The 22,350-nt window shown below is 47.8% G+C and overlaps 1 protein-coding gene across 1 annotated transcript in view; it reads left to right on the top strand.

Annotated features, from left to right (window-relative positions):
- CMTM7 (CKLF like MARVEL transmembrane domain containing 7) overlaps window positions 1–8,345 on the top strand; it is a 44,371-nt gene extending 36,026 nt beyond the window's left edge. The window contains exons 3-5 of the mRNA XM_052646384.1: window positions 2,661–2,759; window positions 6,057–6,138; window positions 7,756–8,345. Coding sequence (XP_052502344.1) covers window positions 2,661–2,759; window positions 6,057–6,138; window positions 7,756–7,766 — 192 coding nt within the window. The 3' untranslated portion in view covers window positions 7,767–8,345. The remainder of the gene's footprint in view (window positions 1–2,660; window positions 2,760–6,056; window positions 6,139–7,755) is intronic.
- Window positions 8,346–22,350: the final 14,005 nt, after the last annotated feature.

The following is a 22,350-nucleotide window of genomic DNA, read 5'->3' as shown; positions in this document are numbered from 1 at the left end:
GAATATACCTAAGAGTGGAATTGCTGGGTCACATGGTAAATGTTTAATTGCTTGAGGAACTGCCCAGCTATTTTCCCAAGTGGATGTACCATGTTGCATTCCAGCAGTCTTCCCACTTGTTCTTTTTCAGGATTATTTTGAATTGTAGTTCCATAAGGACTTTATAATCAGCTTTTCAGTTTCCACTAAGGAGTGAGCTGAGATTCTAATAAGAATGACATTGAATCTGTAGATAAATTTAATGAGTATTGCCATTTTAATAGTAATATAAAGTCTTGTGATCCATGAGCATGGAAGGTTTTTCCATTTATTTAGATCTTCTGAAACGTCTTCCAACAATGTCATGTAACTTTCAGAGTACGAGTCTTATACTATTTTTGTTTAGTGTGTTGCTAAGCATCCTACCCTTTGTGATACTATTTCAAATGTAATTATTAATTTCATTTTCAGATTGTTCACTGCAAGTGGATAGAAATACAATCGATTTCTGTTTATTGATCTTGTATCCTCAATTGTGTTGAAATGATTTATGAGATCTAATAGACGGTTAGTGGATTCCTTGGTGTTTTCTATCTGTGGCAGCATACTGCCTGTAAGTAGAGAGAGTTTTACATTTGTTTGCAGTCCGGGTGCTTTTTACTTCATTTTCTTGGCTTATTGCGAGAAATTGAATGTTGAAGTGGCAAGAGCAGACATCATCTTGTTCCCAATCTTAGGAGGAGGGTATTAGGTTTTTATCATTAAACGTAACATTAGCTGAGGTTTTTGTAGGTAAGTGTTAGTCACTCAGTCATATCCAACTCTTTACAACCCCATGGACTGTAACCTGCCATGCTCCTCTGTCCATGCAATTCTCCAGGCAAGAATACTGGAGTGGGTAGCCATTCCCCTTCTCCAGGGATCAAACCGAGATCTCCTGCATTGCAGGCAAATTCTTTACTGGTTGAGCCACCAGAGATGATACTTATCAAGTAGAAGAAGTTGCCTTTAATTCATTTGTCTATTAAGACAGTCATGTAGGGGGATGAATCCCTCTAGGATTCTGTTATTGCACTGATTTTCATATGTGGAACTATCTTTGCATTCCTGGAGGAAATTCTGATTGGCTCTGATGTATAATTCGGTTTACATGTAGCTGGATTTGGTTTGCTAGTCTTTTGTTGAGCATTTTTGCATTGATATTCATAAGAAATATTATCGGTCTGTAGTTTTCTTGTGATGTCTTTGGTTTTGTTATCAGAAGTGTTTGCTTCTCTTATGTTTTTTTAGAAAAGTTTGGAAAGAGTTGGTATTGCTTCCTCTCTAAATGTTTGTAATTCTGCATGGAAGCCATCTGGTCTGGGCTTTTCCTGTGGGTAGTGTTTTTATCATTCATTCAGGTTCTACTATTTTAGATCTTATTTAGATTATTTCTCCTTGAGTCATTTTCAGTAGCATGTCTTTCTAGGAATAGCTCCGTTTCATCTAACTTATCTAACTTATTGGTGTGCAACCGATCACAGTATTCTTTTAAAATCCTTTTTATTTCATCAGTAGTGATGTCTCCTCTTTCATTTCTGATTCTGGCCATTTGAATGTTTTTCCTCTCTTATTTTTTCCCCTTGGTCAGTCTAGCTAAAGTTTTCTCTATGTTGTTGATCGTTTCAAGGAACCAGCTCTTGATTTCATGGACTTTCTTTGCTGTTCCTTTCTCTGTATCACTCATTTCTGCAGTAATCCCTGTTTCCTTCTTTCTTCTTGTTGTGGGTTTTAGCTTACTTTTCTTTTCCCAGTGTCCTAAGGTGAAGGTTTAGGTTATTCATTTGGAACCTCTCTTCACTTTTAATATATGCCCTAACAGCTACAGATTTCTCTGTAGAGCACAGTCCACTTTCGGTGGCCCTAAGGCCCAGTTCGCCCGTCTGATCTGGTGTTGGTAGGGGAGGGGTGGCATGAGGAGAAGCATCCTCTTGTTGTCAAAAGACAGAGACCCCACCTCCTCCAGGACCTGCGAAGCCCCCATTTAATCGTGGAGAGTGAATGGGGCATAAAGAGATGGTCTCATGGACCCAAGGGAAGCAAAGATGGGGGTCAGCCCTTCCTGCAGACCCTCGGCAGTCTGGTCTGCGGGCACGTTTTCAACAGCCAAGAAGAGGGAAGAAAAAATGCGGGTAGAACTGGGAGGACTTTTGTCCGCAGAATGGGGAGGCCCTCCAGGCAGCCATCAAAGCCAGCATGTTGCAAGCCCAGACTTTTCTCTGCAGCAGGAGCGAAGGCACACATCTCTTTAAGGGCTTTGCTTCTCAGAGCTGCAACTGCACTGAAACGCTCCAGCCTGGAAGTTGCAAGCAGCTCATTTGCCTGTTAGGAGCTTTAGCCGGAGGTCCAGGTAACCATGGGCAGCCTGACCTCAGGAGTGCAGCCATCCTTAGGAGACATCTCTGCTCATCTGAGAAGCATCTTTGTCTTTGTCGCCTCTCTTCCTGCCTGCCCAGCGTCTTCTCTCTCCTGCTTGGCCGCATCCTGGCCAGCCGTCCTTTCTTGTTGCCTGTGAGCTCCACTGCTCCTGCTGGGGTGTTACTGGGAGAAGAGGAAGTGTCTCCCTCTCCCCTCTGTCCTTCTCTTCTGAGAGCCGGGAGTGGAGCTCCCTACCCACCCATCTGCTTTGTTTCTGCCCCCAGGAACTCCTGCACTATTTAATCGGTACCCTGCTCCTCCTCATCGCCTCCATCGTGGCAGCTTCCAACAGTTACAGCCTGAGCGGACTGGTGGCTGGAGCGGTGAGGACGTTTCCCAGGAGGCGGCAGGGAGGAATTCCTATTCTGAATGCCCACTTTCTTCCTCACAGGGCAGCAAAGGGATTGTTCTCTGGGGCCTTTCTTTCTCGGGATCAGTCTCCACCTTGACCCACCAGCAGCAGTCCCCAGAGAGCCTGAAACTTGGGCCCATGGCAGAGGGTATCAGGTGGTGATGGGCAGGGCTGTGCAAACTCAAATGGCCCCAGCGGCCCAGACCTCTTTCTCTTACAGACACTCCTTAAATCAGGGGATAAGTAGGTTTTAATTCTCATGCTTGCCCTGGTCATTCACTCGGGGCTGTCTCAGCTCTGTGCAGGGAAGGGTTCTGAGGCACCTCTGGGGCCCAGGGAACAGTCCTGCGATCAGCTATCCACCACGAGTCTCAGCTTTGCCATTCCTGACTATTCACAGTATTCAGGCCAGGAAATAACACTCCTCTACCTTTCAGAGGTGAAGACTGACCCACTGGCTAGCCTGAATAGAAGTAGGATGGAGTGGACAAAAATAGAGCACGGTGGGAGCTATGTGTATTTATCACCCAGAGGCACACAGATGTGTCTATGTGAGTGTGAGTCAGTCGTGTCTGACTCTTTGCGACCCCACGGACTGTAGCCTGCCAGGCTCCTCTGTCCATGGAATGAATTCTCCAGGCAAGAATACTGGAGTGGGTAGCCATTCCCTTCTCCAGGGATTGAACCCAGGGCTCCCACATTGCAGGCACATTCTTTACTGTCTGAGCCACCAGGGAACCCACATGTGTCTTAGAAGCCGCATATGGGAAGCCATATTTTTTAAACGTTCTATAAGTTCCTGTCATCTGATTTCTGATTTAGCTTATTGTTTATAGTTTGGAAGCCTGTGGGCTACAACCGATTTGCCTCACTTTTCAAATGAGTTTGAGGAGAAGCTGTCTGTGTGATAGTCACTCACTTCCACATGGAACTCAGAATCTCTTGACTTTGGGCTGAGAGCCAGTGAGTGCCTGGGATTCCACCAAAGGGTGGAGTCTGCAGGGGGCAGAAGGTCCCTGCAGAGGGGCAGCCAGACCTGTGAGCACTCGCGCCCCTTGAGCTTAGTCATTCAGTCATGTCTGACTCTTTGTGACCCCATGGACTGTAGCTCCTCTGTCCATGGGATTCTCAAGGCAAGAACACTGGAGTGGGTTGCCATTTCCTGCTCCAGCAGATCTTCCTGACCCAGGGATCGAACCCTCGTCCCCTAATTTGTGCCCCTTAAGCCCCTCCCGTACCCCTTCCCCACTGTGGAGGCTAGTTTCCAATAAGAGGGCTGTTTCTCACCTGCCTGCTGGCAGAGGAAGCACAGGGGAGATTCGTGCCCACCGTGTTTCAGGACCACACGGGCGGAGTCCCACTGGGTTTTCTGATTCAGGTGGCGCATGACAGTATTAGCCCTGGACTCCCAACAACTCCCACTTGTCCTCCACCTGTCCTGTGGGAACCAGCATGGACCTGGAGAAGCCAGAAGAAATGCAAAGATACAGTCCCTGCTGTATGAGAAAGTGATGCTCTTGCTTAGGAGGCCGGGGCTGTGAAACAGTTAACACGCAAGGCCCTGTCGTCCAGAAGCACATTATGTAGCCCTGTAATAAACTGTTCAATTACGCAGCGTGAACAGTTGGGGAGCGGGACAGTGTATAATGTGCTAATTGTGCAGAACAGACAATGAGAGGCCCGGGACAGGCTGTAATAGGCTGATTATGTGGTGCAGACAATTGGTACAAAAGGAACCAGGGAGACGGACAAGGGGGAAGAGGAGGCTGGTGGGGGCTGGCAGGGCAGCCACGTGTGGGAACCAGCAGGCAGGCAGGATAGTCCTGCACTTGGGTTGGCTGCTCTGGGCCGTTCCTGCTGGACCTCCGGGAGCCCCCAGACATCCACTTTGGGGGGCCTATGGACACTTGGGCAAGGTGAGCAGAGAGGAACCCTGGGCTCAGATCTCTGGTCTGGCCTGGCTGGCTCCACTGCCCTGGCTTAAAGAGTTGACCTCCTGTCCCTGCTTTCTTGAGCTGCAAAAACATGGGGGGAAAGGTAACAGCTGTGCTCCCATCTGGCAGAGCTATGAGGCTAAAGGAAGCCATGCGTCTGAAGGGCTTAGAACACTGCCTGGGATGAAGTAATAATGCTCCATCAGCATTAGCACTTGCTGCTGCAGTTGTTAACCAGAGGTCCCCAACCTCTGAGATCTCATGGCTGATGATCTGAGGTGGAGCGGATATAGTAATAATAGAAATAAATGTAACGCACCTGAATCATCCTGAAACCATTCCTCTTCCCTGGTTCGTGGAAAAATTGTCTTCTATGAAGCCCAGCCCTGGTGCAAAAAAAGTTGGGGACCTCTGTGACAAGTCGGGAAAGGCTACAGGCTTCCAAGTTCCAGGCAGAGACACCTGAGTCTGTGTCTGCTGCTCATTCCATCATTTAATAATCCTCTGTGAGGTCCTTTAAAGTGTTAGTGAAATTGTTAGTCACTCAGTCATGTCCGAGGCTTTGTGACCCCATGGACTGTAGCCCTCCAGGCTCCTCTGTCTGTGAAATTCTCCAAGCAGGAATATGGGAGTGGATAGCCATTTCCTTCTCCAGGGGATCTTCTGACCCAGGGATCGAACCTGGGTCTGCTACATGGCAGGCAGATTCTTTACCATCTGGGAAGGTAAAGAAAGTAAAGGACTTCCCCACTAGGGAAGCCCAGGAGGTCCTTTGCCTACCACAAATGAGAAGGCTGTGCAAGGCTGGGTGCTCACAGCGGAACGCAGGGAGGACAGGCATGCTGCTTGAACTTATTTCAGCTTAATGTTACTTAAATATGTGTAAACTTGATGCCAGATATGGGGCCTCAACTTCTGGCTCCAGGACAGCTGGGAAGCCAGACAGAACAGAAAGCCTTTGTGGATGAAGTACATATGATGCTACCTAACCAAGATCCATTTGAACACTGAATGTTAAGAACCCCAAATAAAATGTACTCTTCCTCCTTTTTCTGTCTTATTAGACGAGGATAAAGAGTGGGGGCACGTAGTTGTCTCGAGAAAGGTGAGGGGTGGTGCCCAGAGGCCTGGCTGCGACCCAGTTGCGGCCTGACTGAGGCCAGGGCATCACCTCCGTGGCTGCGTGAGGACAGGTGGCCAGGTCAGATGAGTCCCCGGGCTCCCTCGCGGCCACAGCCAGTACAGGAAACGGGCACAGGGACGAGCCGCTGAAGGGGCTGCCCGCGTGACTGGCCCTTGCCCTGGGCACCTCCTGGCCCCTCTCTCTCGTGCAGGTCTTCGGTTTCCTGGCCACCTTCCTCTGCCTGGCGAGCGTGTGGCTGTCCTACAAGATCTCGTGCGTGACCCAGTCCACAGGTGAGTTCTGCTCTGAATACAGATGACCAAGAAGGTTCCCTGTGCTCAGGAATGGGAGGACATGGGCTCTGGAGCTTGGCACTAGGGGACCACTGACAGAGCACCATCCTGTCTCCATGGCGCGCAGGGTCACCCCAACATTCTCATTCTCTTGATGGCAAAGCATTTTCTTTAAATGAGTTTCCTAATGACAAAAATAAAAGGTAGTATATTTAGAAAATAGAAATAATAAAAAAAATTTTTTTAATAAAAACCATTATCACACTACCGAGAAACAGCACCTGCTGGGTGTCTGTCCCTTCAGCATTTCCTTGCTATGAATATGCAAAGAGAGAGATGTGCCTTTGTTTTTTGGGCCATGCCGTGCAGCTTACAGGATCTTAGTTCCCTGACCTGGGATGAAAGCCAAGCCCCCTTCAGCGGAGGTGCAGAGTCCTAACCTCTGGCCCGCCCGGAAAGTACCAAGAGATGTGCGTTTATTAAAGGATCAGACTTCGTGCATGATTTTGCAAACTGCTCCTCTGCTCCTACCCAGACCCTTACGGTCACTTTCTCCACATTATTAAGTGTCCTGCTCTGGCATCCGTCGTCGCTCGGTGGCGTTGCCCTGGCTCCTCTGCGTGTCAGCATCGTAGTTTACTGAACTTGTCTCCTATTTGGGCACATTATATGTATATATATATATTTTTTTTTTTTAATTAAAAATTCTTTCCTACTCAACAGTGCTGTAATGAACAAATGAACATCCTTGTAAATATACTCCCAGACACATAACCTAATTTTTTTTCACCTTTAGAATAAATTCCTAGAAATAGGATTGCTGAAAGTTGAACTAGCTATACTCTACTTCTTTCTTTGAATCAGTACTCTTTGCTCGTTATTCTTTTCTTTGTTTTTAAAACATACATTAAAAATATCAAAGCACCTTACAGAGTGCTTGCCACAGGAGAGCTTCAGTCTCCTTCTAATACTCTCACTGGCAAAAAGCTAACAGAAGGCTGGGTGAACAGAGCCAGTCACCAAGGACCACGGTAGTAGGATTCCGTTTAGGGAAAATGTCCAAAATAGACAAATCCACAGAGACAGAGAGTGGAGTACCCGTTGCTTAGGGCTGGGGGCAGGGGGTACAGGAGTGACTGCATATGCGTTTGAGGCTTCTTTTGGACACGATGACTGTTCTAAGATTGTGTGGATGGTTATACAATTCTGTGAATATAGTGAAAACCACGGAATTGTGCACTTTAAATGAGTGAACTGTGTGGTAGATTAATTGTATCCCTGTGAGGCTGTTTAAGAAAGAATGAATGATGAAAAAAGAATGTGAAAAAGTTAATAGTGTCTAAAAGTGATACATCAATCAACGTTGACATAAATATGTTAAACTTATGGAGGAAGACCCGCAAGAAATAGCTGAAGGAGTTAAAGTACCTCTGAGAAAGAAGCCTGGGGTGGGGAGGAGCTGGGAGGGGAATCTTTAATTTCGTTTTTACAAATGGACTAAAAAAGCGCAAAGTAATTCCCACAGCCTTGGTGTGGGTGGAGGAACGCAGCGCATGCGCAGCCCTGGGGCAGCCCTGCGGGCCCGGCCCGCTCAACCCTGCCCTTCCCTTCCCCCAGACGCAGCCTGACGCCCCCAGGGCCCCCCAGCCCTGTGGGAGGTCCTGCAGGACGTGTGACCCCGCGGATGGAGGGTCATGAGCTGGCGACCCCAGAAGAAACCGGGGCCTCGGGACTCGCACCGGATCCCCCGGCTGGTAGGCGCGGGAAGGACTCTTCTTCCGGCTTCCAAGCGGGTCCAGCCTCTCTCTCCAGCCTTACACACTTCATCAGAGAATATTCCTCCCTGTCTGGGAAAGAAAAGCAGTCGCCAGGAAAATCTGATCTCTTCCTCCAGCTTTAGAACTGCCTCAGGGACTGATGCCCCCCCCCCCCCCCCCCCGCCCCCCACTTAAGCTGATGGGGGGGAGTGGGTTCTGAATACTCTGTGAAGCCTGTCCCTCTCTCCAGCCCTCGGGAGGAGCACTGCCTTAAATTCTCTTCTGAAAACACAGCCATCTAATTTATCTCGCTTGGAAATCCGGTCTTGAAGGTACCCTCTTCCTTAAAAGTGAAGCCTCGTGGTAGCACCATGCGGTCAACCAGTCACCAACTAGGCGGTTCACGGGCCCTTTCCTGTTCCCATTGTGTATGTGTTTTTAAATAAAATGTTAACTTGGCCAATTGCAGGAGTTCTTACTAAATTAGAAGAAGGCTGTAAAACCAGAGTGAAGCACGTGCTACCTGGGGACCCACTAGGTTCATGTGCCCACCGGAGAGAAGAGGAAAGAATGCATATTATCCTGGCCTCAGACTTGTGTATTTTCAAAGTACATTAAGGGTGGAAACCAGCATAATTCACATAAGACTCAAAAGCAACTTGGGCAGCCTTAAAAAAGTGGGAAATTCTGACACATGGTACACCATGGATGAACCTTGACAACATTATATTAAGTGAAACAAGCCAGACATTAAAGGACAAATACTGTATGTTACATGAGGTGCCTAGAGTAGGCAAAATTCACAGAGACAGTAAAATGGCGATTGGTTGCCTCCAGAGTCTGGAGGGCGGAATGGGGAGTATTTAATGGGTAGGCACAGCTTCTGTTTGGGAAGGTGAAAATATTCTGCTCTGGTTGGGTCTTTCTTGGCAGTCCAGTGGGTAGGCTCTTTGCTTCCACTGCAGGGGCTGCAAGTTTGATTCCTGGTTGGGGAACTAAGAACTTACATGCCACCAAAAGAACAAAAAATACATTCTGGAGATGGTGGTGACGGCTGCACATTAATCTGAATGTAATTAATGCCTAAGAAATTGTTTAAATGGTTAACTTTTCTGTTACGTATATTTCACCAAGAGTTTTTCTTCTCTTAAAGCAACACCGGACCCTCTATCTAAGGCTCCTAAGTAACTGACAAGCTTCTTGGGAAATGGAGAAAGACAGAGACACAGTTCAGCCCAGCAGAGGCCAGCACCATGTTCTAACAGCTAAGCCTTGCAGGTCTTGAGAATACAGGTCTGTCATCTCAGGGGCAGTGCCCACGAGTAAGCCAAACTCTGTCCCCACCACCCCAGCTCCCAGCACAGGGAGGTGACCCACCAAGCAGTCCCAGCCCGGCAGGACCAAGCGGAGATATGGGAGGAGGGACATTTGAACCCATGGTGGGAGGATGGTTAGGACTCCTCGCTTCCACTGCAGGGGGCATGGGACCTGCAGGGACCTGCCCCAAGGACCAAGAGCCAGTTTTCACTCATCATGACCATTGCAGGCCCAGGAAAGGGTGTTGACACCAGGGACCCTGGGAGGTGAGACCAAAGTGGGTCGGCCCACATGGTCTCCCACGAACAGGCGGCAGAGCCCTGGGGAGGGACCTGGAAGGTGGGGTGGTGCCCTCCGTCGGGCAGGCCTCTGCACAGACGTTTCTCACCGTCCACAAGAAAAGACTTCTGCTCAGTGAGGCTCCCAGGTTTGGCCACAGAACTGGCCCTTCCTCCAGGGGCCCCATGAGGAAGCCCACCTGTCCCAAAGGCCGGGTGGAGACCCCAGGAAAAAGCCGAGGGCACATGAGGTCAGGGCTGGAGATGGGGTTTGAGTCCAGGTCCTCACCCTGGACCTGGAGGCTCGGCCTGGACTTGAAGTCTCCGTCCTCAGCCTGGGCCTTCAGTCAGGATGCTCAGGTGACCCAAAGCTGGCCCAGACCTGTGCCACCACCTCCCAGGCCTAGTCCGTAGCCTGGGTTGCTACCTTCTGTTGCCATGGAGATACGGCAGGCCTTTGGGTCCCACTTCTTCCCCACTGTAGGGCAGTTTCGGGACTGTAGCAGTGAACAGGGGCTCACAGAGGTCAATTTTTATTTTAAATTTTTTAAAGAAAGTTATCCTATTTTTAAAATTAACTCATTAATTGGCTGTGTCAGATCTTAGTTGAGGCCCTCGGATCTTTTCCTTGCGCACTCGATCTATTTAGTTGCAGCATCAAGGCTCAGTAGCTGCAGAACACAGGCTTAGTTGCCCGAGGCATGTGGGATCTTAGTTCCTCAACGAGGGATTGAACCCTGGTCCCCTACATTGCAAGGCCGAATGTTTACCACTGGACCATCAACGAAGTCCCCGGATGTTGATGTTATGTGCAAGATATACATTAACATCTTAAGATGCACACTCCTCTGTTATTGATGGCAAACACTGACAGTGGGAACCCCGCCTCACACAGCCCTAGGAGAAGGCTGGCCTTGCACCTTGGCTGGTCCAGGGAGGCACCAGGAATGGGAGGTGAACTTCTGAGAACCTTCCAGGATATCTTGGATGAGCCAGGCTTCCTCCACCTCCAGCCACCAAAAACAGGTAGATGAATGAGCAGAAGAGGCTACAGCCCCATTTAGTGCCTTCCTCCAAACGGCATGCTGTTCCAGTTAACGTCACTACTCTTATAGACTGACTTCGAATAATTTATATGGATGCCATATTTCCAGTTTTATATAATGGAATTTCATGTGTAGTTTCGACTGACAAGGGGGACTTCTCTGCTTTAAAAAAAAAAAAAAGGCACTCGAGCTGAAGGGAGCTGCCAGGCTGCCCACTAGACACCAGACAAATGGACAGGGCGACCAGTCCAGGTTGGAGAGGGCCAAACACGGGGAGAAACTTCCTCAGGAGGCCGCGGTGACCACACCTGGTGCCTCTGGACCTTGTAAGGAGACTGAGGCAACTGGTAGCTTCTTGGGGATTCACTGCCAAGAAAAAGAGAACACAATTAACTCTATATAGAGTTGTGCAAAAAAGGAAACGCTAGTATGAAGTGTTGGGCCCGATTCAGTTCTGAAGAGGGATTAAATAGTCAATAGCCAGAAAGCTATTGATCTGGTCGAAACTCAAAAAAGGAAAAAGAAACGCCGGGCTGGGGATGCACGTGGAGGGGCGGCCGCAAGCGCCACCGGGGTCGCCAGAAGCCCCACGTGACTGAGAGAAGTAGAAATCTGGATTTTTAGGCCAAACAAAACTTACGTGGGCTGGCTGCAGCTGGTTTGCAGAGCACCCCCGACTCCTAGCGGCGGTCCTCGGGCAGGCTGGGGAGGGGCGGGGGGCGCAGGAAGTCAGCTGCTTCCTGCGCCCGCTCGGGCGGAGCCCTCCCCCGGGAGCCGGGTCCCCCGCCCGAGCCGCGCCTCTGGGCGCCGCCACTGCTCCCCGCGGGCTCGGCTTCCTTCTGCGGAGAAGCACCCGGCCCCGCCAGTGGCTGCTCGGCTCCCCGCGCCCGCAGCGCCGCCTTCTGGTGGCCGTGGGGAGCGCCGCCTTCTGGTGGCCGTGGGGAGCGCCGCCGCCGGCCCGGAGAGCCGAGACATCCGAATCCAGGGTTCCGGATCAGAAGCACAACTTGCAGGTTTTATTGGAACCTCAGGCACTCAGACGCATCATAATTCCCTAGTTAGTGATGCTCACTCGCTGATCACTGGCTTCTGACCACATTTAACTGTAACTACACGCTTCCCACCCCATCCCCGCTCCTGGTTCTCCTTTCTTTCGAAATCTCCATTCACCACACCTTTGCTTTTCTTACCGCATAATTCTAGTTTCGCTCGATGTATTGCCTAAAAAGTGCAGATGAGTATGACAATTCTTTATAATTAAACGAAAAGGACCCCATGCCGTAGGTCATCCTTTCATTATGTTGCTGTAACAGACACACCACCCCCCGCCCCCACCTCCTTTCAGGCAACACTTAGCATCCTCTCAGCCCTTCTTCGCGCCATCTCCTAATCCAGCCAAGAACCGCGTGTCTGCCCCGCAAAGGCTGTGACCAGTTTCACTGCAGCGCAAGCACAGAGCTGGGCCGCAGGCTTCACTGACAGCTTTTGACTGCCACTCCAGAGCTTTCCTGTGGACCCCGCCATGGGTGTGCAGCCCGCAGTTACAGGAGAGTTCCTGCCCGCAGGGTGATGCTGGCTAATTGGACACAGCAGTCAGTGGATACATTTGTCCTCCTCACCTGAGACACACTGTCCTGTGTTTAGCCGCTCAGTCGTACCGACTCCTTGCGACCCCGTGGATAGTAGGCCGCCAGGCTCCTCTATCCACGGCAGGCTCCTCTGTCCATGGGATTCTTCAGGCAAGAATACTGGAGTTGGTTGCCATGCCCTTCTCCGGGGGATCTTCCCAACCGAGGCATGAAACCCAGGTCTCCCGCATTGCAGGCGGATTCTTTACCGTCTGAACCACCAGGGAAGCCCAGACTGTCCTGAGGCAGATTTTATAGTGTCTCCCACGAGACCCTGCAAACGATCACACAGGGTGGTTCATTCGGCAGCCTCCTACTGGCCTCACTGCCCAGGTAGGCAGTCCGTCTGGGTCTGTGAGTACAAGCCAAAAATATGCCGCCGCTGCGCCAACTAACTGCCTTACTCAGGGGCCACCTTGGAAGACAGAAGTGAAGGTTGCTGAGCCCAGTGGTTGGAGCTCGGAGCATCTGAATCTTCCAAGGAAAGAAAATAGCCTGGAGGGAGCGATGAAAGGCCAGGGGCAACCCCCCACAGCCCCCGCAAGAAGTGGGTGGGCAGAAAGCCGCCAAGATTCTCAAACGAGCGAGTCGTTTGAACAAGAAGTGAGTCACCTTCCAAGGAAAATTACTGGGTAAGGAGGCCACGGAATGCCAGGAAAAAGGCAACCCAGGAGAACCGCTGTACAGATGAATCTATTTTACAATAGCCAAGACAGGTGATTGACAGGGTTAGACGGGGCGGGCAGAGCGGACCAGAGGAGTCCTGAGCTTGCACGTGGGAAGCAACGCGGGAACCTGGCCTGAGTCCGTGAGTCCTGCGCGTGAAGACCTACTCGGTGCGAGCTGACTCCCCTCAGACCCAGTGAACCAAAGCTATGGGACGAGCGCGGACAAGATTCAGGTATGGATCGGCTCTCCGGATTCACCCCACCCAGGGGAAGCCCCGCGTGTTCCTGAACTTAAACGGAGTACCGGCTGTAGTTTTGTTGGGGGTTTGGTTGGCTTTGGTCTGACGGTGCTTGCCTCTCTTTCGTAAGAACCTGTTCGCGGGACCCACTCATTTTATCCACTGTTGGTGGCTCCTCTGAGGGTCAGATGCAGGCTCCAGGATAGGCTTTTCCTCGTAAAGTTCGCCGAGCATAACATTTGAGACAGCACCTTCTTCCTGGGAGAAGAAAGGGCACACAGTCTTTTCAGGGGTGGCCAGGGGTTCAACACGGAGTTCCCACGCTTCCTTGGGAGCTGCACCCCCTCTGTCAGGCCGATGGAGGCCGGGAGCTTTACTGTGGACTCTGGGTGCCTAGGTAAGAAGGTGGCCTCGTTCATTTCCACCACTCTCGACGCTTCCAACGTGTACGGAGTGCCACTTCCCTCATACCTGGCTCTTAGTCTGCAGTCTAGGGTATGGCTAACAGTTTATTTTTTAAATGGGGGCGGGGTGGCGGCTAGGGATGGATGAAACCAGTTTGCTTCCACCTGGCGTAGCACACAGTACACTTAAGGGCCTGAATTCTCCAGTGAGAGAGCATCAGTGGCTTGGACACAACTTGTTATCATGTGAGCTGTTGGTGGGTATGCAAGCGTCTCTATGACGGCTTCACAGGCCAAACTGCTTTTGCTTAGTGACCCACGCTCCCCTCAGCTGCCTTCCAAGTAGCCATCTTGGGAGCTGCATCACAAAGAGACGTTTCACAATCAGTTAACAAGAAACTTGGTTGTGACCACAAATTATGGCAAAAATCCCAGCTCCACTGGCCCCTTTGCATATTGCATAGAGACAGTACATCCCAAACCTGGGAATATTCCTGTAACCTCCACCCCCAGATGTCAGACCTGTGGCCATATTTGAATGAGGGCCCAATACCCAATAATCTTGGAAGCCCTTTAGGCACTCTATCCTTGCACCTCCTTCAGACCAGTGAGTAACAGGTGCCTGTTACTCATTGCACAGCTGATGGAGGCCTTTTACCATGACGGTTCCTCTGGTTCTCCTGGCTCTCTGAGCTGGTGGTGGTGTTTTAATAAAAACTATAATAGACAAACCAGAAGAACATACAGGTTGAAGAAATTTTGGCCAAAAAATAAGTATAATAGACAAATAAAATGTTACATATTTAAAGGAGATAGCGCAGTGATTTGACGTATGTCTGCTTTGTGAAATGATTGCCACAGTCAGGTTAACACATCCATCACCTCACAGCTACCTTTTTTTTTAAAGTGTGTAGTTGAGCTTTTGAATTTGAGAACTTCCTCCTGCCACTGAGAAGCAACTGTGAACGTGACTAACCTCTGGTCAAAACAGCCTCCAACTTGACATCCTGCAAGTCTGAACTAAATTCCGTAGGTGGGATGAGCTCTAGGAAGTTCTGTTGTATAAACACTATGGATCTTGCAATTAAGCCCAGTCCCTAAGCCTTTGACTTCACCAACAGGTGTCTTCCCTCATGGAGTGCTAGTCTCATGAAAGCCAGCTGACAAGAAGCAGTGAAGGAGCCCACCCTGCTCCCAGGTGAGCAGGCCCTCTATAATGCCAGAGCCTTTCAGTGAAGGCAAACGGCTGATGGCCTGCAGCAGTGGGTGTCCCATGTGATGAGCTGAATTTCACAGGGGACTTTGTAGTCAGTGCATTGCCCACCCCCACTCTCCCAGGAATCAATGAACAATATCTGTATATCAGCTCATGGACTGTCACTTATGACCCAGCTTTAATGGTCAGGTCTTTGGGCCCCCCAGGACTGGACTCGTAAAGAGATCCCATATATTGGATGACCTCCCCTTGGAAACATAACAGTTTTCAGATTCAATATTTACATTATACACATAGTTATATGAAATAACCACACCTAGAGAACAGTGTTGAGACAAACATATGTGGGAAAAGCCAACACGTGTGGCCATTACCTCTTGCTGTTGTTTAGTCGCTAAGTCACAGGCGACCCCATGGACTGTAGCCTCCCAGGCTCCTCTGTCCATGGGATTTTCCAGGCAAGAGTACTGGAGTGGGGTGCCATTTCCTTCTCCAGGGGATCTTCCTGACCCAGGAATTGAACCCGGTCTCCTGCATTGCAGGTGGAGCCATCACCTCTGCTGCAGACCAGTGGGCTGTGCTCAAGTCCACCGCAGCTGTAATGGAACCGCCATAAAGCTTGAGATGCCTAGAGAGGAATCATGGAAGTGAGTCTTCACTGCAAAGACCTGTATCGTTGGTCCACTATCCTAGAGTCCTCAGTGAGGACTTCCACAGGGCCACCTGGCCTGTCTTCCCCTATTGGCAGCTTGCTCAAGAGTGACTGGGCCCCCTGTCGACCTGAGCTCCTCAAGGGCTTTTGCACCTGCTGTGATCTCAACAGGTGAATGGGTGGATGTTTCATTTTGTTCAGATCTACGTAGATACGCTTGACCACTTTGTCCCAGATATTTTATGGTCACCCTCCCCTGCCCACTGTCTGTGCCACTGGAAAGTAGCAGCTCCTGGGCCAGAAAGGAAGATGATCTGGATCATCCCGCTGTGGAGGTGACGCCTCTCAGCTGATCAGGCGTGAACATGGCTGACCCCAGAAGTGCACTGAGGTCCAGGGCAAACGAGCAACTTTTTTTTCTTCTCTTTTTACCAACATGGACCAGAAGTTTCAAATGTCCTTCCCCTAATATTCTAGTTCTCATGATGTTGAAAGTCTCACCTTCACCTAACCCGCTGCAGGTTCCCAAGGGCCAGCGGCTAATCTAGACAAGCGTGGAAGGTCCTGGAGGTTCATGTCCTCTTATTTTGGGAGCTTATTGGAGAAATGGCTCAAAAAGACTGAGTTAGCACAATAGAAAAATATACTGATTCCAGCTCCTGGGCTTTAAAAAAATTTTTTTTATTGGAGTATAGTTGCTTTACAATGTTGTATTAGTTTCTGCTGTAAGCAAAGTGAGTCAGCTATATACATATATACATATATTTTGTCTCTTTTTTTGGATTCCTTCCTATTTTAGGTCACCACATAGAATTGAGTAGAGTTCCATGAGCTATACAGTTCATTCACATTAGTTATCTATTTTATACAGAGTAGTGTGTATATGTCGACCCCAATCTCCCAGTTCATCCCACCTCTTCCTCCCTTGGTAAAGATAAGTTTGTGTTTTTACATCTGTGACTTTATTTCTGCTTTGCAAATAAGTTCATTTGTACCATTTTTTTTCTAGATTCCACAATATAAGCGGTATTATACATTCATCTTTTTTGGACTTCACATTGTATGACAATCTTTTTTTAAAATTTATTTTAATTGGAGGCTAATTTAAAATATTGTAGTGGTTTTTGTCATACATTGACATGAATCAGCCTTGGGTATACATGTGTCCCCCATCCTGACCCTCCCTCCTACCTCCCTCCCCATCCCATCCCTCAGGGTCATCCCAGTGCACTGGCCCTGAGCGCTGTCTCATGCATCAAACCTGAACTGGTGATCTATTTCACATATGTTTCAATGCTATTTCAGTACACATGTTTCAATGCTGTTCTCTCAAATCATCCCACCCTCGCCTTCTCCCACAGAGTCCAAAAGTCTGTTCTTTACATCTGTGTCTCTTTTGCTGTCTCACATATAGAGTCATTGTTACCATCTTTCTAAATTCCATATATATGCATTAATATACTATATTGGTGTTTTCCTTTCTGACTTACTTCACTCTGTATAATAGGCTCCAGTTTCATCCACCTCATTAGAACTGATTCAAATGCATTCTTTTTAATGGCTGAGTAATACTCCATTGTGTATATGTACCTTGCATCCCTGGGATAAAGCCCACTTGGTCATGATATGTGATCTTTTTAATATGTTGTTGGATTCTGTTTGCTAGAATTTTTTAAGGATTTTTGCATCTATGTCCATCAGTGATACTGGCCTGTAGTTTTCTTTTTTTGTGTGGCATCTTTGTCTGATTTTGGTATTAGGGTGGTAGATTAGGTGACCTCATAGAATGAGTTTGGCAGTTGACCTTCCTCTGCAATTTTCTGGAAGAGTTTGAGTAGGATAGGTGTTAGCTCTTCTCTAAATTTTTGGTAGAATTAACCTGTGAAGCCATCTGGTCCTGGGCTTTTGTTCGTTGGAAGATTTCTGATTACAGTTTCAAGTTCCGTGCTTGTGATGGGTCTGTTAAGATTTTCTATTTCTTCCTGGTTCAGTTTTGGAAAGTTATGCTTTTCCAAGAATTTGTCCATTTCTTCCACGTTGTCCATTTTATTGGCATATAGTTGCTGATAGTAGTCTCTCATGATCCTTTGTATTTCTGTGTTGTCTGTTGTGATCTCTCCATTTTCATTTCTAATTTTGTTGATTTGATTCTTCTCCCTTTGTTTCTTGATGAGTGTGGCTAATGGTTTGTCTATTTTATTTATCTTCTCAAAGAACCAGCTTTTAGTTTTGTGGATTTTTGCTATAGTCTCCTTTGTTTCTTTTTCATTTATTTCTGCCCTAATTTTTATGATTTCTTTCCTTGTTACTAACCCTGGGGTTCTTCGTTTCTTCTTTTTCTAGTTGCTTTAGGTGTAGAGTTAGGTTATTTATTTTACTTTTCTCTTGTTTCTTGGGGTAAGCTTGTATTGCTATGAACCTTCCCTTTAGCACTGCTTTTACTGAATCCCATAGGTTTTGGGGTGTTGTGTTTTCATTTTCATTTCTATGCATATTTTGGTTTCTTTTTTTGATTTCTTCTGTGATTTGTTGGTTATTCAGAAGCATGTTGTTCAGCCTCCATGTGTTTGTATTTTTAAGAGTTTTTTCCGGTAGTTGGCATCTAATCTTACTGCGCTGTGATCAGAGAAGATGCTTGAAATGATTTAAATTTTTTTGAATTTACCAAAGCTAGATTTATTGCCCAGGATGTGATCTATCCTGGAGAATGTTCTGTGTGCACTTGAGAAAAAGGTGAAATTCATTGTTTTGAGGTGAAATGTCCTGTAGATATCAATTAGGTCTAACTGGTCCATTGTATCATTTAAAGTTTGTGTTTCCTTGCTAATTTTCTGTTTAGTTGATCTATCCATAGGTGAGAGTGGGGTATTAAAGTCTCCCACTATTATTGTGTTATTCTTAATTTCCCCTTTCATACTTGTTAGCATTTGCCTTACATATTGCGGTGCTCCTATGTTGGGTGTGTATATATTTATAACTGTTATATCTTCTTGGATTGATCCTTTGATCATTATGTAGTGTCCTTCTTTGTCTCTTTTCACGGCCTTTATTTCAAAATCTATTTTATCTGATATGAGTATTGCTACTCCTGCTTTCTTTTGGTCTCCATTTATGTTAAATATCTTTTTCCAGCCCTTCACTTTCAGTCTGTGAGTGTCCTTTGTTTCTAGGTGAGTCTCTTGTAGACAGCATATTTCGGGTCTTGTTTTTGTATCCATTCAGCCAGTCTGTCTTTTGATTGGGCCATTCAACCCATTTACATTTAAGGTAATTATTGATAAGTATCATCACGTTGCCATTTACTTTGTTGTTGGGGTTTGAGTTTATACACCCTTTCTGTGTTTCCTGTCTAGAGAAGATCCTTTAGCATTTGTTGAAGAACTGGTTTGGTGGTGCTAAATTCTCTCAGCTTTTGCTTGTCTGTGAAGCTTTTGATTTCTCCATCTTTGAATGAGCTCCTTGCTGGGTACAGTCATCTGGGCTGTAGGTTTCTCTCTTTCATCACTTTAAGTATGTCCTGCCATTCCCTCCTGGCCTGAAGAGTTTCTATTGAAAGATCAGCTGTTATCCTTATGGGAATCCCCTGGTGTGTTATTTGTTGCTTTTCTCTTGCTGCTTTTAATATTTGCTTTTTGTGTTTGATCTTCATTGATTTGATTAATATGTGTCTTGGGGTGTTTCGCCTTGGGTTTATTCTGTTTAGAACTCTCTGGGTTTCTTGGAACTCTGTGGGTTTCTTGAACTTGGGTGGCTATTTCCTTCCCCATTTTAGGGAATTTTTCAACTGTTATCTCCTCAAGTATTTTCTCATGGCCTTTCTTTTTGTCTTTCTTCTTCTGGGGCTCCTATGTTGCATTTAACATTGTCCCAGAGGTCTCTGAGGTTGTCCTCATTTATTTTAATTCCCTTTTCTTTTTTTCTCTCTGTTTCATTTATTTCTACTGTTCTATCTTCCACCTCACTTATCCTGTCTTCTGCCTCAGTTATTCTACTGTTGGTTCCCTCCAGAGTGCTTTTGGTCTCAGTTACTGCATTATTCATTATTGATTGACTCTCTTTTATTTCTTCTAGGTCCTTGTTAAACATTTCTTGCATCTTCTCAGTTCTTGTCTCGAGTCTATTTATCTGTAACTCCATTTTGTTTTCAAGATTTTGGATCATCTTTACTCTCACTATTCTGAATTCTTTTTCAGGTAGACTCCCTATCTCCTCCTCTTTGGTTTGGTGGGCATTTATCATGTTCCTTTACCTGCTGAGTATTTCTCTGCCTTTTCATTTTGTTTAGATTGCTGTGTTTGGGGTGGCCTTTCTGTAGGCTGGAAGTTGTGGTTCCTCTTTACTGTGGAGCTTGCTCCCTGTGGGTGGGGTTGGATGAGTGGCTTGTCAAGGTTTCCTGGTTAGGGGAGCTTGCATCTGTGTTCTGGTGGGTGGAGGTGGATCTCTTCTCTCTGGCGTGCAGTGAAGTGTCCAGTAGTGAGTTTTGGGGTGTCTATGGGTTTGACATGGCTTTGGGCAGCTTGTATTTTAATGCTCAGGGGTGTGTTCCTGTGTTGCTGGAGAATTAGTGTGGTATGTCTTGCTCTGGAACTTGTTTGCCCTTGGGTGGAGCTTGGCTTCAGTGTAGGTATGGAGGCTTTTAGATGAGCTGTTGTCAATTAATGTTCCCTGGAGTCAGGAGTTTTCTGGAGTTCTCAAGTTTTGGATTTAGGCCTCCTGCCTCTGGCTTTCAGTCTTATTCTTACAGTAGCCTCAAGACTTCTCCACCCATACAGCACTGATGATAAAACATCTGGGTTAATGATGAAAAGATTCTCCACAGTGAGGGACACCCAGAGAGATTCACAGAGTTAAGTAGAGAAGCGAAGGGGGAGGGAGGAGATAGAGGTGACCTAGGGGAGAAAAAGGAGAGTCAAAAAGGGGAGAGGGCAATCAAGCCAGTAATCACACTCCTAAGGAAAAATGGGTACTGAAGATTGGATTCTTAAAGGTACAAAATTGATAACAAATAACAAAAAGCAAAGATTAAAAATCTAGGGTAGAGGTTAGACTCTAAAAAATACAATATTTTAAAAAAATCACAAAAATTATAAAATATACATATGAATATTGCTTTAAAAATAGGGTCTTTTTTGCAAGGTAATAGTAGGTTATAAAAATGAAAATTAAAGGAGTAATAGAGGACTTAAAATTTTAAAAAATGATAATAGTAAATATATATTTAGGAATTTCTCTGGAGCTGTTGCAGGCAGTATGGGGTCAGTTCAGTTTCAGATAGTTCCTTGTTCCAGCTTATAGGCCTCAAGATCTACAGGCCCCTTCCAAAGTAGTTGGTGCTAACTACAGGGTTTTAATCTGTTGCACCTGTCACTTCAAAGTGGTTCCCTCTGTTTATTTTGGCTTCTTCTGTTTGTTGGTCTCTTAGTGTCTAATTTCTGCCCTGACACAAGGGGGCGGTGGTGGTCACTTATTTAGGTTCACTGTCGTGCTGTGGGGAGGGAGGAACACTCCAAACTTGCGGGGAGTGCTCACAGTGTCTCGGCCACACTGGGTTTGCCCCTGCTCACAGCGTGTGTGCTTTCCCAGTCTACACTGCTCAGGCTCCAGGTTGCTCTGCAGGGGAACTGTCTAAAGTGGGCCCTGAGTTGCATGCACTTCCCGGGTCTAAGCTGCTCAGGTTCAGGTTCTCGGATACTCCACAAAGGGGCAGACTCGGTTGGGCCTGCGTTTTGTGCCCTTCCCAGGTCCGAGCAGCTCAGGTGACCAGGTGCTTGGCGAGTGCACTCTCCCCAGGTGGGGGTGCGTCTTATCGCCTCCCTCATCCCAGCCCCTCGGTTTCCTGGGTGGCAGTGGGAGGGCTTCTGGTGGGAGCGCTGTCTCAGGTGTGCCCTGTGTCTCCTCTGGGGAGCTGATCTCTGACTGTGACCCTCCTGGCGGATGTCAGCCATCCAGGGTCTCAGGAAGACTTGGTTAGAAACTGGAGCCTGCTCACAGTTTGGTAGAGGATGCCGTCTCTGGGGCCGAGATTGCCCCTTTCCTGCTCTGGCTGCCCCCACCTCCCTGTCTCCAGCGGGGGATGGGCCGGTCTGCAGCCAGCCAGCTCTCCTGGTATTTGCTCAGTGCTTTGTTCTGTGAGCTGGCCAGCAGTGTCTTAGGTTAGGGGTTTTCGCGGGACAGTTCTCTCTTTTTTCTCTCTCTGGCTATCCCACAGTTTGGGTTGCTATCTCACGTTCAGTTCAGTTCAGTCACTCAGCCGTGTCCAACTCTGTGACCCCATGAATTGCAGCACGCGAGGCCTCCCTGTCCATCACCAACTCCCAGAGTTCACTCAGACTCACGTCCATTGAGTCAGTGATGCCATCCAGCCATCTCATCCTCTGTCGCCCCCTTCTCCTGCCCCCAATCCCTCCCAGCATCAGAGTCTTTTCCAGTGAGTCAACTCTTCGCATGAGGTGGCCAAAGTACTGGAGTTTCAGCTTCAGCATCATTCCTTCCAAAGAAATCCCAGGGCTGATCTCCTTCAGAATGGACTGGTTGGATCTCCTTGCAGTCCAAGGGACTCTCAAGAGTCTTCTCCAACATCACAGTTCAAAAGCATCAATTCAAAAAAAAAAAAAAGCATCAATTCTTCGGCACTCAGCTTTCTTCACAGTCCACCTCTCACATCCATACATGACCACTGGAAAAACCATAGCCTTGACTAGACGGATCTTTGTTGGCCAGGTACTGTCTCTGCTTTTGAGTATGCTGTCTAGGTTGGTCATGTTAGCTCCCTCAGGTTGCCCTCAGGGCGTTCAGTCCCTGTCCTTACCCTAAGCAATGCAGCCTGCGCCTCCATGTTCGGCCCCGCTTGCTGGTGGCAGATGCGGGCGTCTGGGGCTACTTCTCGGCGGGGAGTTGCTCGTGATCTGTGGGTTTACTTATTTATCTGTCCTCCCAGTTGTGTTGCCCTCTGAGATTCCTAAACTCCGCAGAGACCCGCCAGTGGGAGGGTTCCCTGGTGTTTGGAA

Source organism: Budorcas taxicolor, chromosome 1 (assembly GCF_023091745.1).
Source record: "Budorcas taxicolor isolate Tak-1 chromosome 1, Takin1.1, whole genome shotgun sequence".
In the NCBI taxonomy this organism is placed as follows: Eukaryota; Metazoa; Chordata; class Mammalia; order Artiodactyla; family Bovidae; genus Budorcas; species Budorcas taxicolor.
The sequence above is the reverse complement of the archived record's forward strand: the minus strand, read 5'-3'. Positions and strand labels throughout refer to the sequence as shown.